The 17,380-nt window shown below is 41.0% G+C and overlaps 1 protein-coding gene across 2 annotated transcripts in view; it reads right to left on the bottom strand.

Annotated features, from left to right (window-relative positions):
* Wdr26 (WD repeat domain 26) overlaps nt 1–17,380 on the bottom strand; it is a 40,434-nt gene that overhangs the window by 3,021 nt on the left and 20,033 nt on the right. For both annotated transcript variants that reach the window (XM_090341588.1, XM_090341587.1), the window contains exons 8-12: nt 8,585–8,725; nt 5,252–5,371; nt 2,149–2,294; nt 1,822–1,900; nt 1,371–1,500 (exon numbers count right to left, since the gene is read on the bottom strand). In XM_090341588.1, coding sequence (XP_090197714.1) covers nt 1,371–1,500; nt 1,822–1,900; nt 2,149–2,294; nt 5,252–5,371; nt 8,585–8,725 — 616 coding nt within the window. The remainder of the gene's footprint in view (nt 1–1,370; nt 1,501–1,821; nt 1,901–2,148; nt 2,295–5,251; nt 5,372–8,584; nt 8,726–17,380) is intronic.

Consider the following 17,380-nt stretch of genomic DNA (forward strand, 5'->3'; position numbering starts at 1 on the left):
AAAGTCCAAAGACAGTGAGTGTTCAGGCTCTGAGCTCAAGCCCCAGGATTGGCAAAAAAAAAAAAAAAGTCCAGATATATTTGGGGGGAGGGGGGTGTTGTGGAGCAGGAGTGTGGCCTAGTGGTAGAGTGCATACTTAGCATGCATGAAGCCCTGAGTTCAATTCCTCAGTACCATATACACAGAAAAGGCCAGAAGTGGTCCTGTTGCTCAAGTGAAAGAGTGCTAGCCTTGAGAAAGCCCAAGGACAGTGCCTAGGCCCTGAGTTCAAGGCCCAGGACTGGCAAAATAATTAATAATAATAATGTTTTGGTATGTTGTGGGGCTTGAACTCCAGGCCTGGGTTGCTGTCCCAGAATTTTTTGTGTTGTTTTTTGCTCAAGGCTAGTGTTCTACCATTTTGAGCTGCACTGCCACCATTTTTGGCTTTCTGGTAGTTAACTAGAGATAAAATAGTCTCACAGACTTCCCTGTACAGGCTGGCTTTGAGCCATGACCCTCAGATCTTAGCTTCCTGAATAGGTAGGGTTATAGGCATGTGCCACCAGCACTAGGTTAGTAATTGCTTTTCTATTGGTTGTGGAGCTTGAACTCTGGGACTGGGTGCTGTCCCTAAGCTATTCAGCTCAGGGCTCGCATTCTACCACTTGAGCCACAGGCACACTTCTGGTTTTCTGGTGGTTAAATGGAGATAGGAGTCTCATGGACTTTTGTGCCTGGGCTGGATTTGAACCATGATTCTCAGATCTCAGCCTCCAGCTAGGATTACAGGTATGAGTCACTGGAGCCCAGCTAGTAATCGATATTTTTAATTAGACTTTAGGCATATGCCTGCCAAAAAGACAGGAGACTAGGCTGGAGAATAAATTTGTTTAAAAGGCTAGTTTAGTGGGGACAGTTCAGTTAATTTCAAGCCGTCTGAAACTATTAAAATTATCCAACTGAATCATTCTAAACAGTCACTTCTGTTCAGGTTCAGATAAGACAAACGTTATAATTAACTTTGTTGATAAGACAATTCTAACAGTTGAAAAGTATCATGCCTAAGAAAAAAGAAGCAGAAGGATGGAAGTACAATGGATTTAACTAACTCCTAATTTGATTCATGCACAAAATATACTTTCTACATTAGCAGAACAGGCACCACTATCCTTATGCAACCTGAGGGCAGCTCAGTGGCAGGACCATTCAATCAGAATATTCTGGACCAACATTGCAAAAAAAAAATCAAAACCCACCACCAATAAAAACTTCAAAGAAACAAGAAGCAGACAAGCTATACCCTCAAAAACAAAGACGACGACAACAACAACCACAAAAGAAGACCTGGGAGTTCAGCGTCTGAACTGAAAGCAACACAGGACACCTACCTTCACTGCCACTAGCGATGAAGTCCTCATTATGGCCTCCAAAACACGAGTGAATTGTATAAAACCCTTGAGTAACACCTTGATACTTCCTTACCAAAACTCTGTCCTGCAAGTCCCATAAATGAACTCCCTGCAGGCAAGAGAAAACACAGGTCTTTAGTTTCTTTCTTTCTTTGGGGAAGGACTCTGATGGGCCTGTAGTGCCTGCTCTGCCCACCCCTGCCTTCCACTTAGTGTCAAAATAACCTGGGAATAGCCCTATGGAATATTTTCACTTTCTCTGCAAAATTTCAATACTGCGATACATTTATGGCAGGTTATGTACATTCAGGGGATAAGATATGCAATGAACCTGAAAAGACTAACTAGAAATATTTTAAAAATACACACAAAAATCACAAAATTTCCTGTTATAATTTTAAAGAATTACACAAAATTTTAATATTCATACCTGAGTAGCTACATTTAGCAAAGCTAATCGGCCATTTTTTGAAATTGTAAAAGACATAATAGGATGATCTTCTTGTACTCTGTAATAAGAAAAATAGTGCATCAAAAGCAAATTAAAGTCAAGATATTGAGAATCTGAAGTGGTCTGGCTTTAACACAAAAATTGTGCTTCTTCTTATTCTTATATATTTCTATTACTAAGAATGTGAATCAAGGATTCACCAACAATACAAATCACCAAAGATAAAAACTATTCTGAAAACTCGTACTACCTACATATTTTAGCCTAAACTAGGTAACTGTTGAATAAAAACAGAAAAATAGTTACATGTTCCTGTCTGTGAGGTCCTCGAAATTATATCCCCGAATCCGCTGGTGTGTATCTGACGCCAGAACAGTCTTCCCATCGCTCAAACACCAAAGGCATTGCACTCTCACCCCCTCCCAAGAGTCAAGGAGATTTCCATCCAGATCCTAAATAGGAGAAAACCACCATTACTTCTGCTACTGAATCAAGAGCAGAAAGCAAAGATCCAGGCTTCTGCCTTGTCTCAATCTAGTTTTTCTAAAAGTTTTTCTTTGGAAGTGTGCCTGGGGCCTGAACTCAGGTCCTAGGGCACTGCCCCTGACCTTTCATGCTCAAGGTTAGTAGTGCCCACAACTCCACTTTCAGCTTTTTGAAGCAAGAGCTTCATAGACTTCTCTGCCCAGGCTGAATTTGAGCTGCGATCCTCAGATCTCAGCCTCCTCAGTAAGTAAGGTCACAGAGGTGACAAGCTAAAGTGTTTTGTTTTTTTTTTCCCCCCTCCAAGTCCTGGAGCTTGAACTCAGGGCCTGAGCACTGTCCTTGGGCTTGTTCCTCAAGGCTAGCACTCTACCACTTGAGCCACAGCATCACTTCTGGCTTTTCTATGTGTGTGGTATTGAGGAATGGAGCCTAGGTCTCTGTGCATATCAGACAAGCACTCTACCACTAGGCCAAACTCCCGGTCCCTTAAAGGGGTTTTTAACCACTGAAAATTGGATTAATAAGAACTTTCCTTATAATAATGTATATGGAACACAGGGAAGCATTTTAAATCTAACCACTCTTCAATAACCCACCTTACATAAGTTAACTTAAGCAAAGAATCTCTAAATTACAGAGATTTTTAAGCAAAGACTCTTCTACAGTATATTTATAAAGTTCTAATTTTATCAGTAATTGTTTTTTAATCATCCGTGGGCTCTATACCTACTGGTTCAACCAACAAAACAGTTTGTTTTTTTCTTTTGTCCTAGTCCTGGAGTTTGAACTCAGGACCTAGGCACTGTCCTTGGACACTTTTAGCTCAAGGCTAGTGCTCTGCCACTTGAGCCACAATGCCACTTCTGGCTTTTTCTATATATACGGTACCAAGGAATTGAACACAGGGCTTTTGTGCATGCTAGGCGAGCATTCTACCACTAGGCCAAACTCCAGGCCCATAAAAAAGTTTTGTTGGTACTAAACGTATACATATATTCTCTTTTGGTCATTTTTGGGTCACAGTGTACTATTTGCATTGGAATACATTGTATTAGGAATTATAAGCAACCTAAAGGAGACTCGAAGATGCATATGCATTATATGCAAATACTAGGTCAAGTTACTTGAGACTTGAGTACCCCTCCCCGACTGGTTCCTGGAACAATCTCCTGCTCATACCATAAGATGACTGTGTGAGGTACCCTCCTATAATACAGGCTGTGATACAGGAAAGGCCATTATGAAACTATTTTATAACCTTCCATGGTACTTAGGAATTATTGGACATTTTTCAAATTACCATATTTGTACTGCACTACTCTACAGATCAAAACTTGGCAGTTGTTTTCTCACTGGATATTCAGAGTTCTCAGAAACCTTACCACCTTCATGTTACAGAATAGAAAGCTGCCCCTGGCTGCCTCCTGAAGCTACTCTTCCAGACCTCCTCACTTCATTTCTCAAATAGGGTCTTATGCTTATGCTGGCCTTGGACCACAATCTTCCTACTTACATTTCCCACGTAGCCAGGATTTCAGAGGTGAGCGACCACACTCAATGTATTTTGCTAGAGTTGGATTCAACTGTGACTTTCCTCTTCTGCCTCCCAAGTGGCTAGGATGACAGGAATGTGACACTGGGCATAGCCCTAAAGTCATCTTAATAAAAGAAAGTGTGGGGCAGGGAGCATGGCCTAGTGGTAGAGTGCTTGCCTAGTATGCACAAAGCCCTGGGTTTGATTCCTCAGTACTCCATACACAAAAAAAAACCCAGAAGTGGTACTGTGGTTCAAGTGGTAGAGTGCTAGCCAAGGACAGTGGCCCAGGCCCTGAGTTCAAGCTCCAGGACTGGCAAAATAAATAAAAGAAAGCTTGGGTAATTTTAGTCTTAAAATCTACAGGTAATGATGACCCATGGAATTGAGATAGAATACTGCATTATAACAAAATTTATATCCTCATAAGACTTTTACTTGTTGCTCTACTACTGAAGCCTCAGCTCTACTTCTGGCTTTCTGCTGGGCAAATGGAGAGAAGTGTCTTCCGCCTGGGATGGTTTTGAACCAGATCTCAGCTGCTCAAGCAGCAAGGATCACTGGTGTGAACAATAGACCCAGCTTTATTTACTTTGTTCTGGCCCTGTCCGTCTGGGCACTGTCCCTGAACCTCTCTTGCTGGAGGCTAGCACTTTACTACTTCAGCCACAGCTCCACTTCTGGCTTTTTTGGTAGTTTATTGGAGAGTCCAATGAAAAGCTTGAGCTTTTCACTGATGCTCAGATTTCAGCCTCCTAAGATTACAGAAACGAGAGCTACTGGTGCCTAGTTTTATTTATTTGCCAGTCCTAGGGCTTTAACTCAGGCCGTGGGTCCTGTTCTTGGATACTTCTTGCTCAAGGCTAACACTCTGTCACTTGAGCGAGCCACAGTACAACTCTTGGCTTTTTCTTAGTACATAGTGCCAAGGAATTGAACCTAAGGCTTCCTGCATGCTAGCCAAGCACTCTTGCCACTAGGTTATTCAAGTCTCCCTGGCTATTTTTTTAAATCGTTCCTACAACAGAAGATAACCAGGGCAGCTACTGGCCAGAACGAGACCTCAAATAAAGATGGGAAAGTTCTCTAATAGTACTTATCACTACTACTCTTCAAATATTTAAAATAATTAATATACTGTCTATATAATTAGTCTATATACTGTCAATAATCACTTGAAATGGTTAAAAGGAAAAAGAACAAAAGCAGGAAAATAACAAAATATGATAGATTGTACTTATTTAGGAGGGCGACTAAAGAGGTATTCATATAGTATATTTTATAGTATGCTATATATAGTATAATAGTATATACTATATAGGAGTCATGCAAATTCTCTATTGAAACACAACTGAAGCAGAGAGCAGGAAGGGGGCAGTACACACTTACACACTGGTAGAACTGTCCACGCTGGCCTCCAGTCACAAAGCGCTTGCCATCTGGGTTCCATGCCACACTTGTTAAACTGTCTTCATGAGACTGGCTCATTTTTGTCCTTAGTTCTCCTGTCTATAAGGAATAAAACTAGGTAAGACCCTCTAGACAACCTTCTAAAGGACTGATGCAAAGAAAGAGAATGCAGTAGTGAAGGGAGGGTGGAAAAGCAAGCAAGCTGGGAGTATGGCTCAAGTGGCAGAATAAGCACAAAGCCAATGCGGGGGGGATGGGGGAGGGAAGGAAGAAGGGAGGAAAGGAAGAGATGAGTAACCTGGATATCTGGTTAGCTTGGCATTCCTAATCGAATACATGAATTAAATTTTAACTGGCCTTACCAGAAGTGAGGGTGAGTTATATAGTACTTAGAAGAGAAATTAAGAAGTAAAATAGCTATAGGAATCAACTGTAATAAATTTCTTAGGTCAATGACATTCAGAAACTAAAACATGCTAATTTTTTCCAAGCAAGGTATCTAAAAGCACAATTACATATCTAATCCTCTGATCTACTCATAGTCTAAAACATTTTATGAATTTTATTCTAAAACTAAAGCTAATGCCACTGGCCACTTCTTAAGGCCAAAGGTCTAAACTACATTTCCTATTTAAATGCTCACAATGGAGCAGCAAGATGGGAAAAGAGAATCCACAATGTTTCTAATATGTAACTTTACTTCACTTAAAATTGCAGAAAGGAATCTCTGTACTAATTATTAGCAAAGCCATTCAAAGTGACGACTCTATTCTGTTTCCAACTAAGCAGGCATGTGTTAAAGGGTTATAACTCTCAGATAATCTCCTGTCCCATCACTAAGTTATTCAACTTAGAGGGTTTACACATATCATTTAATTTAGTCCTGGTTCCACTGTGCTCAGGAATTAGAAACAGGATCTGAGATAATAGCTGCCCTTAGTTTAATAAAAAAAAAAAAAGTACATGGGGATAATTTTCGTGTGAGAAATGGGTAATCAAAAGTAAAAGCAAAAGAGTAAAAACCAGGCTATGATTAGGAACTGGGGCCAAGAAATAAAGGCTAAAGGATACAAAACAGATAACTGTCTGCTCTTACACTGGGGAAAAAAAGCACTCAAAATCTCAATTCTTCCCTCAAACTGCTTGAGTAAAAGCTTATAGAGTGTACACACACACACACACACACACACACACACACACACACAGCATATATACCCTGGATGTTTTCGACTCATAAATATGTTAACATAGTTAAATTTATGGGTAGAAATGTCTTTTTTCTTCTGTTACGCACAGGATAGTATGTATATCAGGTTACCGAATTAAAACCTACCTAAAAACACAATAAATTGTAAAAGACCATCCCTTCAGAACAAGTCTAAATATATCAGGAAGTGAACTTAGTAACAGTTACTGTATTACAACAGGGTTTAATTAAGAGAAATTCAGAAATACCACAGGGAAGGGCAAGATCACCCCTATTGTAGGATTAAGGTTATGTAGTACTTCCTCTGAAAAGGGAAAAAAAGTTCTTTAATTTCTTGTTTTGTTTTCGAGTCAGACTGACTTTAAGCTCATCAGAAAATGATCTTAAATTTGGGGACTTTGTACACCACTGAACCTAGTTATAAATACAACATTAACTTCAGCTCTATATAAAATGACATAAACGATACTCTGGCGGTTTTGATTATGAAACAAATATTAGTATATTAGACAACTATAATTCTTAGATATAACATTTTTAAGTATAAGTGTTATAGGGTTGGGAGTGTGGCTTAGTGGTAGAGTGCTTGCCTAGCATGCATGAAGCCCTAGGTTCAATTCCTTGGTATCACATACACAGAAAAAGACAGAAGTGGTGCTGTGGCTCAAGTGGCAAAGTGCTAGCTAGCCTTGAGCAAAAAATGCTCAAGGAGGGGCAGGGAGTTTGGCACAAAGACACAAGTTCAAGTCCTCGGTACCACATAGACAGAAAAAGCCAGCAGTGGTGCTGTGACTCAAGTGGTAGAGCTCTAGGCTTGGGAAAGTCCAAGGACAGTGCCCAGATCCGGAGTTCAAGCCCACAGACTGGTGTAAAAAAAAAAAAAAGTATTATGTAAGCTGTTATGTTATTCCTTAGAAGACAAAACTTAAGTAGTTGTAAAACATGTGTAATTACTTTTAAATGTTTTAGATATAATATCCATGTAAGTAGATAGGAATATGCATATATATTAATGCATACACAGGTATACCTACACAAGGAAGCTTCCTTACTGTAATAGCAGAATTAGAACCACCTTTTTCACCTGCAGGCACATCTTACTGTATTCACTCCTGTTCATCATACCAGTCTTGTTTACTTGAGTCATCTGTCTTTTTTTTTTTTTTTTTTTTGCCAGTCCTAGGCTTGGGCTCAAGGTCTGAGCACTGTTGTTGAACTTCCTCAAGGCTAGAGCTCTACTGCTTGAGCCACAGCACCACTTCCAAATTTTTTCTATGTATGTGGTTCTGTGGACTCAAACCTGGGTCTCATGCGTGCTAGGCAAGCATTCTACTACTAGACCAAACCCCTGGCCCTTGAGTCATCTGTCTTTTAAGAGACTTTAAATTCTACTTTAATGCACAATAAACCACAGCCTGGACCATTCCTGGTAAGATTAAAAATATTACCTCATCAGTCAACTTACATAGAGACGTTTAAAGTAAAGAACCTCACACCTATCATTCTAGCTACTTGGGTCGAAGGCTAGATAGACTAGCCAGCTGGGCACCACGGGTTAGCTCAGGAGCACACCTGGGTGGGAAGCATGACACTGTCTCAGAAATAGCCAGCACAAAACAGGGCTGAAGGCATGGCTCCAGTGGCAGAGTATCAGCTGAGCAGTGGAACCCCAGGACTACCAAAAAATATTGCCAGTCCTGGGGCTTGAACTTCGGACATGTGCACTGCCCCTGAGCTTCTTTTGCTCAAGGCTAGCACTCTACCACTTGAGCCACAGCACCACTTCCAGCCTTTTCTGTATATGTGGTACTAAGGAATGGAACCTAGGGCTTCATGCATGTTGGGCAAGCTCTCTATCACTAAGGCACATTCCCAGGTAAAAAAATTTTCTAAAATAAACAGTATAAATTCCACAAGGTGAAGCCAAAGTATTCTAGAAAAGCTGACTATTCTTTGAAAAATTCGGTTATTCAGCACAGTAAATTCTTATAGATTCATTATAGTAGTATGCCCTGAATGCTGCTCTGTAAGTGGAGAGCTATCACAAATATATGCATGATAATGCTGTACTTAAGCCAAATAAACCAAAGATGGAGCTTGCTCACTTGTACATTCCAAAGCCAAAGCTCAGAGCAGTCATCTGGGCCACAAGCAACAAGATAGTTGTCATCTGGACTCCATGCAATGTAAGAAACACCATAAGCATGTCCTTCTAATGTCTTCAGAAGTTTTAGCAGGTGTGTATCCTACAAGGCAAACAGACAACAGTTAAATGCTACCTCTAAAAGATACTGTTTTCTAGAGTAAAAACTTGAGGATGCACATATGATCATAAGAAATTGTTTCTTAATTTAATTAGAGCATAAACACCGTATTTCATAAAAACCTGTTAACATTTCTACATCTACTTTTATACAGAAGATATTAAATTAGCCAGGTGCGGTAGCTCAGGCCTGTAATCCTACTTTGGAAGCTGAGATCTGAGGATTGAGGTTCAAAGCCAGCCTGGGCACAAAAAAAAAACTGTGAGACTCTTATTTCCAATTAACCACTAGAAAACCAGGAGTGGTGCAGAGATTCAAGTTGCAAGGCAGTACTTGAGCTGAAGAGCTCAGGAAGAGTGCCCAGGCCCAGATTTTAAGCCCAATGACCAACAGACAACAACAACAAAACAAGACACTAAGAAATGTGAAACTGAAAACAGATGAGTATATATAAAAAAAGAAAAAAAAAAAAAAAAGTACTTTTGGGGCCGGGAGTTTGGCCTAGTGGTAGAATGCTTGCCTAGTATGCATGAAGAACCGGGTTCAATTCCTCGGTACCACACACATAGAAATAAGCCCGAAGTGGTGCTGAGGCTCAAGTGGTAGAGCTCTAGCCTTGAGAAAGTCCAAGGACAGTGCTCAGGCCTTGAGCTCAAGCCCAGTACTGGCCAAAAAAAAAAAAAAGTTCTTTTATTATTTTACTTCTGGTCCTAGGGCACTCTCCATGAGCCTTTTTTGATGCTTAAGGCTACCCCTCTACCACTTGAGCCACAGTGCCAGGTCCAACTTTTCCCAAGCAATTTATAGGAGATGAGGCCCAGAGACTTTCTTGCTCAGACTTCAAACCAAGATTCCTTAGTTCTCAGCCTCTTAGGCTTTACTCTATTAACAGCATACACAGCTCAGCAATTTTAGAATATTCAGTTGTACACTTTTCATTACTAATTTTATAATGTTTTAATAAATTCCATATGCATTAACCATCCCTCATGATTCTTACTATGGCTCCTGCTTTTACAGATTTGTTTTTCCTGGAAACAATATAAAGAGAATTATAAAGTTTCTAGTAACTGGCTTCTCTCCTTCAGTGTAACATTTCAGGGACTCATCCATGTTGTACAAAGCATAATATTGCTGCTGAATAATATTCCAGTTTGTAAACATACTATATTATCTTATGTGCATTCATTAGTTGGTTTCTACTTTTTGACTATTTCGAATAATGAGGCTACATAAATACTTCTCTTAGAAATACATGTACACAGGGGGGGTGGGGGGAGGGAAATGGGTACCAAGACATGTGAAAGGGTATCAATGTATGTGAATTAATGCACCTTCTATCTGGCAAATATCATGTAACCCTTTTACTAATTACAATAAAAAAATGCAAATAAATAAATAAATAAAAGTTAAAAAAAAAAAAAAAAAGAAATACATGTACACAGACCAGTAGTTTGGCCTAGTGGTAGAGTGCTTGCTTAGCATGAATGAAGACCAGGGTTTGATTCCTCCACACCACATACACAGAAAAGCCAGAAGTGGTGCTGTGGCACAAGCCATAGAGTGCTAGCTTTGAGGAAAAAGCCTAAGGACGGTGCTCAGGCCCCAAGTTCAAGCCCCAAGGAGTGCCCCTCCCCCCAAAAAAATAAAAGGTAAAGAAAAGAAGAAATTGTACTCTACACATGCAGAGTGGAATTCCTGAGTTATTAGTCAAATATACATTTGGTAGTTTTTTTGTGGGGGTTAGGGTCCGGACACTGTCCCCGAGGTTTTGTGTTCAATGTCAGTGCTTTACCATTTGTGCTACAGGCTCTAGTTTTGGCTTCTGTTGGTGGTTTCTGCCGGGGCTGGCTTCAACCAGGGCTTCAGACCTCAGCCTTCTCAGTGACCCTCAGTGATGACTCTCAAGACACTATGATGGGAATGAACTTTTACAACTTGTGGGAGAGAAAAATGAGGGAAGGATAGCCAACAAGAGATATACACATTGCCCTAAGTATTTAACTGTAACCCCTCTGTGCATTACCTTGACAGTAAAATTAACTTTACCATTTGTGAGAGAAGGAAAAGTGAGAGAAAAACGAGGGAAGGGTCACAATATCCAACAAGAAATGTACGCACTGCCTTACATATGTAACTGTAACCCCTCTGTGCATTACCTTGACAATAAAATTAAATTTTTTTGAAAAGCTTGCATTCAGGAGCCAGGAGCTTAGCCTAGTGGTAGCCTGCTCACCTAGCATGCACAAAGCCCTGGGTTCTACACCCTGGATCCACATACACAGAAAAGGTCTTAAGTGGCGCTGTGCATCAAGTGGCAGAGCGCTACCCTTGAGAAACAAGTGTCCAAGGACAGTGTCCGGGCCCTGAGTTCAAACCCCAGGACTGGCAGACACAAAAAAGTTTGCATTCAGTACTATGCATTAAACGTTTAGTACTATGCATTAAATGTTTCAGTACTATGCGTTAAACGTTTCCTAAACATTGTATCCTTCATGCTACATTCCAGCCAAAACAGTTACCACAGTTATTGCTAATTGGTATTAGCACTACTCACAAAAATATTTAATGCTAGGGCTGAGAGTCTGGCCTACTAGTAGAGTGCTTGCCTAGCATGCATGAAGTACACAGAAAAAGCCCTAGCCCTAAATAGGGCTGTGGCTCAAGTGGTTGGTGTCTAGCCTTGAGAAAGTCCAAGGACAGTGCTCAGGCTCTGAGTTCAAGCCCCAGGATTGCCCCCCGACAAAAAACAGAAAAATATTTAATCCTCAAGTCTACCATATTGCTAAACACACACACACACACACGTTTTAGGAATGTCAACAGTCACTGTGCTTACAACATAGTGAGGACTGTGAACCCGGCAGCTAAGTCTGAGGTTCACATCATGTTCTGCAGGCTGACCATCCCATGAGAGGCTCACTTTAAGGTAATGAGCTCTAGTTTTATCCACCAGGTAAAAAGTCATTTAAACATGTCAAAATATGGCCAAAGTAACTGTATAATTCTAACTACAGTTCAATGTGACATAACCCCTGCCCCATACAACAAGGTAGACATAATAAGTGGTGTATTTCTATGACCTCAGCTACATGGAAGAGCTATGGTGGGAAGGTGAGAGTAGAAGGTAAATAATTCAACAAAATTATTATTATTATTGAGCAAATTTCAACATCCTATTCACAAATAACCACCAACTAACCCTAGGCAAAAGGGCTGGGCCTGTAATGCCTGCCTACAGCACAAGGCTAAGTAACAGCCCCAGTACCACCAAAACATTCACCAAGTAGAAAATAGTATTTGGCTTTAGGGAGAAGATGCTAATCCAATCCAAACAGATAACATGTAAGAAAACCTGTAACAGACCAATGCAATGTTCTACTTTCCAGAAAATAGGATCGCCTGGATGGGAAATCCTGTATTCTTCCCAGGTCCACTAGAGTCAATACCATCCCAGGTCTGATAAAACAATCAATGACTGATGACAGGTCTGGCCACAGGCGGCCAAGACGCAGCATACGTCTGTTCAATCACATGCCAGGTAATGCTGAGACCTTACAAGAAGCAGCATACGTCTGTTCTATCACGTGCCAGCTAATGCTGCAGACCTTACCCAGTTGTTTGTTTGCTGATCCTACGGCTTGAACATTATTAGCCTGGCCGCTGTCCTTGATCTCTTCTGGCTAAGGTTAGCACTCTACCACTTGAGATACAGCGTTTTCCAAGTTTGGAGATAAAGAGACTGGCGGACTTTGCTGTTGTATTACTGTGACCCCCCCCAGATCTCAGCCTCCTGAGTAGCTGCTAGAATCAAAGGTACCCGGCCCTTATATAGTCCCTCCATTGAGTTTTCCCCACTCTGCAAACAAGTTGGTCAAGACTAAAGAATTCAAATAAAGACACTGAGGTCTAAACAACATGACAGAAAATACTAAGAAAGACAGAGAATCTCCACATTTCCCAATGATGGAATGTGCATGGATGTGGACAGGGAACAGAAAAAGTTAAGAATCTTCCTGACACCAGTGGCTCACACCTATAATTCTATTGAGGAGGCTGAGATCTGAGGATCTCATTTCGAAGCCAGCCCGGACACCAAAGTCCATGGGACTCATCTACAATTAACCATCAGAAAACTGGAAGTGGTGTTTGTGGCTCAAGGGGTAGAGCGGTAGCTGTGAGCTGAAGACCTCAGGAACAGTGCCCTAGGCCCAGAGTTCAAGTCCCAGGACCAACCATAAAACTGACTAGAAATGGGAATATAGTTTTAGGCTTTATTTTTAAAAATGTTTATTAAGCCTTGTTCTGAGCCTAGATAAGTGATTCCAAAATAACTATAAATAGTTATGACCTATAAACAGTAGTAACAAGTCAGGAACTGGCCAGATAAAATTAGTTGAGGCTCTCTATTGTCTAGAAATTTGAGAAGTGGTGGGCTTATATATTGTGTCTTCACTGGGTCCTAAGTTTATCATAATTTCTCTAGTCCAAATTCCACTATTTTTTAAAAATTAAATTAAAGAGTTAACAGTGCAACTATGGAATGTTCTTTGGAAAGGAAGAAGCATAAAGTATCTGCAGTAGATCAAAATGATCCATATTAAGAAAGTCTTTTTGGCGGTGGTGGCTCATGCCTGTAATCCTAGCTACTCAGGAGGCTGAGATCTGAGGATTAAGGTTAAAAGCCAGCCTTGCACAAAGGGACCTGGGACTCATCTCCAATTAACTTCTAGAAAATGGGAAGTGGTGTTTGACTCAAGGGTAGGGTGATAGCACTGAGCAAAAGAGCTCAGGATAATACCCAGGCCCAGAGGTAGGGTGGTAACCTTGAGCTAAAGAGCTCAGGGACAGTGCCCAGTCCCCCCATGACCCACCAAAAATAAAAAAGAAAAGTCTTTCTGACTAGCTTAACATCTATTTCTTTACTTATTTATGTGTGGGACTCGGGGTCTGGATGCTGTCCCTGAGCTCTTTAGCTCAAGGCTGGTCAGTAGCGCTGTTTCTGGTTTTCTGGTAATTAATTGGAGATAAAGAGTCTCAGACTTTCATTCTTAGGCTGGCTTTGCATCTGCTCCTCAGATCTCAGCCTCCTGAGTAGCTAGGATTACAGGCTTGAGCCACCCCCATCTGGTTAGCTTAACATCTTCCAAGAACAAATTTTCATTCAAAGTAGTACCCCAGTAACAATATTTTAGAAATAATGGCTGGAAGTGTGGCCTAGGGGTAGAGTGCTTGCCTAGCATGCATAAAGCCCTGGGTTTGATTCTTCAGTACTACATACATAGAAAAAGCCAGAAGTGGGGCTGTGGCTCAAGTGGTAGAATTCTAACCTTGAGAAAGCCCAAGGACAGCACTCAAGCCCTGAGCTCAAGCCCAAAGACTGACAGACACACAGACACACACAATGACATTAATAATATATCTTCAAAAGTATGACACCTGGCTTATACCTGTGAACCCTAGATAGCCATGAGGCTGAGACCTGAGGATAAATTCTTTTTTCTTTTTCTTTTCTTTCTTTCTTTTTTTTTTTGGTAGGTCATGTGGCTTGAACTCTGGGCCTGGGCACTGTCCCCGAGCTCGTCAGCTCAAGGCTACTGCCCTACCACTGGGTCTGGGCACTGTTCCTGAGCTCTTTAGCTCAATGCTACCGCCTTACCTCTTGGCCCACTTCTGGTTTCCTAGTGGTTAATCGGAGACGAAGAGTCTCTTGGACTTTAATGTCCCGGCTGACTTTGCACCCCAACCCTCAGATCTCAGTCTCCTGAGTAGCTAGGATTAGACAGGTGTGAGCCATGATGGCTGGTTAGGATTCCTAGTTCTATGCCAGCCCTGGCAGGAAGTCTGTGAGATTCTTATCTCCACTAAACTATCAAAAAAGCTGGAAGTGAAACAGTGGCCCAAGTGGTATAGTGCCACCCTGAGCAAAAAAAGTTCAGGAACAGCACCACCTCTGAGTACAAGGCCCAGAAAGGGCACACCAAAAAAGTATAGTGCCCTCATTTGGAGGATTCTCAATAAACTAACTTCCCTATGACCCAGCCATACCACTACTGGATATCTATCCAGAACATTACAAGTCAGGATATGGTAAAGACACCTGCACATCCAGGTTCACTGCTGCACTATTCACAACAGCTAAGTTATAAGAACAGGCTAGGCCAGAAGCATGGGTTAGGGGTAGAGTGCTTGCCTCCCATGCACAAGAAGCCCTGGGTTCGATTCCTTGGTACCATATACTCACGAGAAAATACAATGAAAGTGCTCAGGCCTTGAGTTCAAGCTCCATGACTGGGGAAAAACAACAAAAACAACAACAACAAAAAAAAACAGGCTAGATATCCTACAATAAATGAATGGATTAAAAAAAAATTGTGGTACCTATAGGCAATGGAATTTTACATAACCATTAGATAGTATTATATCATTTGCAGGGAAATGGATGGACTTAGAACAAATCATGTTAAATGAGGGAAGCCAAGCTCAAGACAAAAGGAGTTATTTTCTCTCATGTGGAAGCTAGATGTAAAATAGGTGATAAATTATACAAGACTCTGGGCATTCACACACAGCACGTCTAAAGGAGGATAGTCCTTTGAGGAGAAACACAAACATGTAATGCCTATGTGTCTCTGATCATATAAAATAGTATTTGTTGAAATGAATTCCAAGAAATGGAAACAAAAGTTTCTTTTCTTCTTTTTTGTTTGTTCATTTATCTGTATTTGGGAGGTGGAGAGGGGGCAGAAAAAGAGACAGTCTAAGGGTGAACAAATGCAGCAGTGATTCTCAGTAACCACTATGTTGAAAATGAACTGTACAACTTGTGGGAGGAGATGAGAGGGAAAAACTGGGAGAGAGACAGAAGGGGAGACATTGGCATGACTTATGAGACAGTAAACCCTCTGTACATCACCTTTGCAATGACAATATAAGAAAAAGGACAAACGGGCGCAGTGGCTCACGCCTATAATCCTAGCTACTCAAGAAACAGATCTGAGGATCAAGGTTCAAAGCCAGCCTGGGCTCTAAAGAACTTGAGACTCTTATCTCCAATTAATCACTAGAAAATGGGATGTGGGGCTGAGGCTCAAGGTGTAGGGCAGCAGGCAGCCTTGAGCTGAAGAGCTCAGGAACAGCACCCAGGCTCAGAGTTCAAGCCCCATGATCCACCAAAAAAAAAAAAAAACAAAACATGGAACAAAAAAAACACTATCTGGGCTGGGAGTTTGGCCTAGTGGTAGAGTGCTTGCCTAGCATGCACAAAGACCTGGGTTCGATTCCTTGGTACCACATACTTAGAAAAAGCCAGAAGTGGTGCTGAGGCTCAAGTGGTAGAGCTCTAGCCTTGAGAAAAATCCAAGGACAATGCTCAGGCCCTGAGCTTAAGCCCAGGACTGGCAAAAAAAAAAAAAAAAAAAAGACCCAAAACACTATCTCACCTTTCTTATTTCTACTAGTTTGTACTACCTTGTCCTTTTGTCCTTCCTCATCTAAGATCTACTTTTGTTATTCGCTTAGCATTCCAGTTCCACTATGATCTCTTCTGTGAGCTTCGGAACAATTAGGGATTATTATCTTGTGTGCAGTCTGTTTATAGGAAAAGACCTGGCACAAGGTAGGTTCTTTATACTGGCTAAATGAATTAGGTCTCTGGTAGCTGTTACCAGAAAACATAAAACATACTTTTCTACTGTTGCTGGCACTTTTGGAACGGTTTCTCTCTTTTTTTTTTTCTTATGTATGTGGTACCGAGGAATCGAACCCGGGTCTTCATGCATGCTAAACAAGCACTTTAACTACTAGGCCAAACTCCCGGCCCTTGTTGCTGGCACTTTTATATATTGATATGCCTTTTAAATATTTACATACTATTTATATATCTTGAATATAAATGAATAAAAGCAGAACTCTTTGGATAGAATGCAAGATCATGTTTTCATCACAAGCTTTTCTAGTCTTATTTTCTATTCTTTATCATTAATAAATCAAACTCTACTATTTTTAATTATTCTAGAACTCCTTTATGCTTTCAATAATCTGCCTGAGTATTCAGTATGACACTCATTTAATTGTTCCAAGCCGTACAATTCTTTTTTTTTAGCAGTTCTGGGCTTGAGCTCAGGGCCTGAGCACTGTCCTTGAACTTTCTCAAGGCTAGAGCTCTACCACTTGTGCCTCAGCACTACTTCCAGCTTTTTTCTGTGTATGTGATACCGAGGAATCGAACCTGGGTCTTGGTGCATATGCTAGGCAAGCACTCTACCACTAGGCCAAATTCCTGGCCCTTAAGCTGTACAATACTTTTACTGGAGTTCTTAACCTACCATCTCCAAAGAGTGGTCTAGGGATAGAATCTGCAATCATTAAACATAAATGAGAAGCAAAAGGGTACACCTCTAGTTTCATTAACCAAAGCCCCAAATTCAGTATTTTTTTTTTTTTTTTGGTAGGTCACGGGGCTTGAACTCTGGGCCTGAGCACTGTCCCTGAGCTCTTCCCCTTCAGCCACAGTGCCACTTCCAGTTTTCTGGAGTTTAACTGAAGGTAAAGAGTTTCACGGACTTAGGCCTGATCCTCAGATCTCAGCCTACTGAGTAGCTAGGATTACAGGCATGAGCCACTGCACCTGGCATT

This window comes from Megascapheus bottae, chromosome 10 (genome assembly GCF_031878675.1).
Source record: "Megascapheus bottae isolate mThoBot1 chromosome 10, mThoBot2.hap1, whole genome shotgun sequence".
NCBI classification, from domain to species: domain Eukaryota; kingdom Metazoa; phylum Chordata; class Mammalia; order Rodentia; family Geomyidae; genus Megascapheus; species Megascapheus bottae.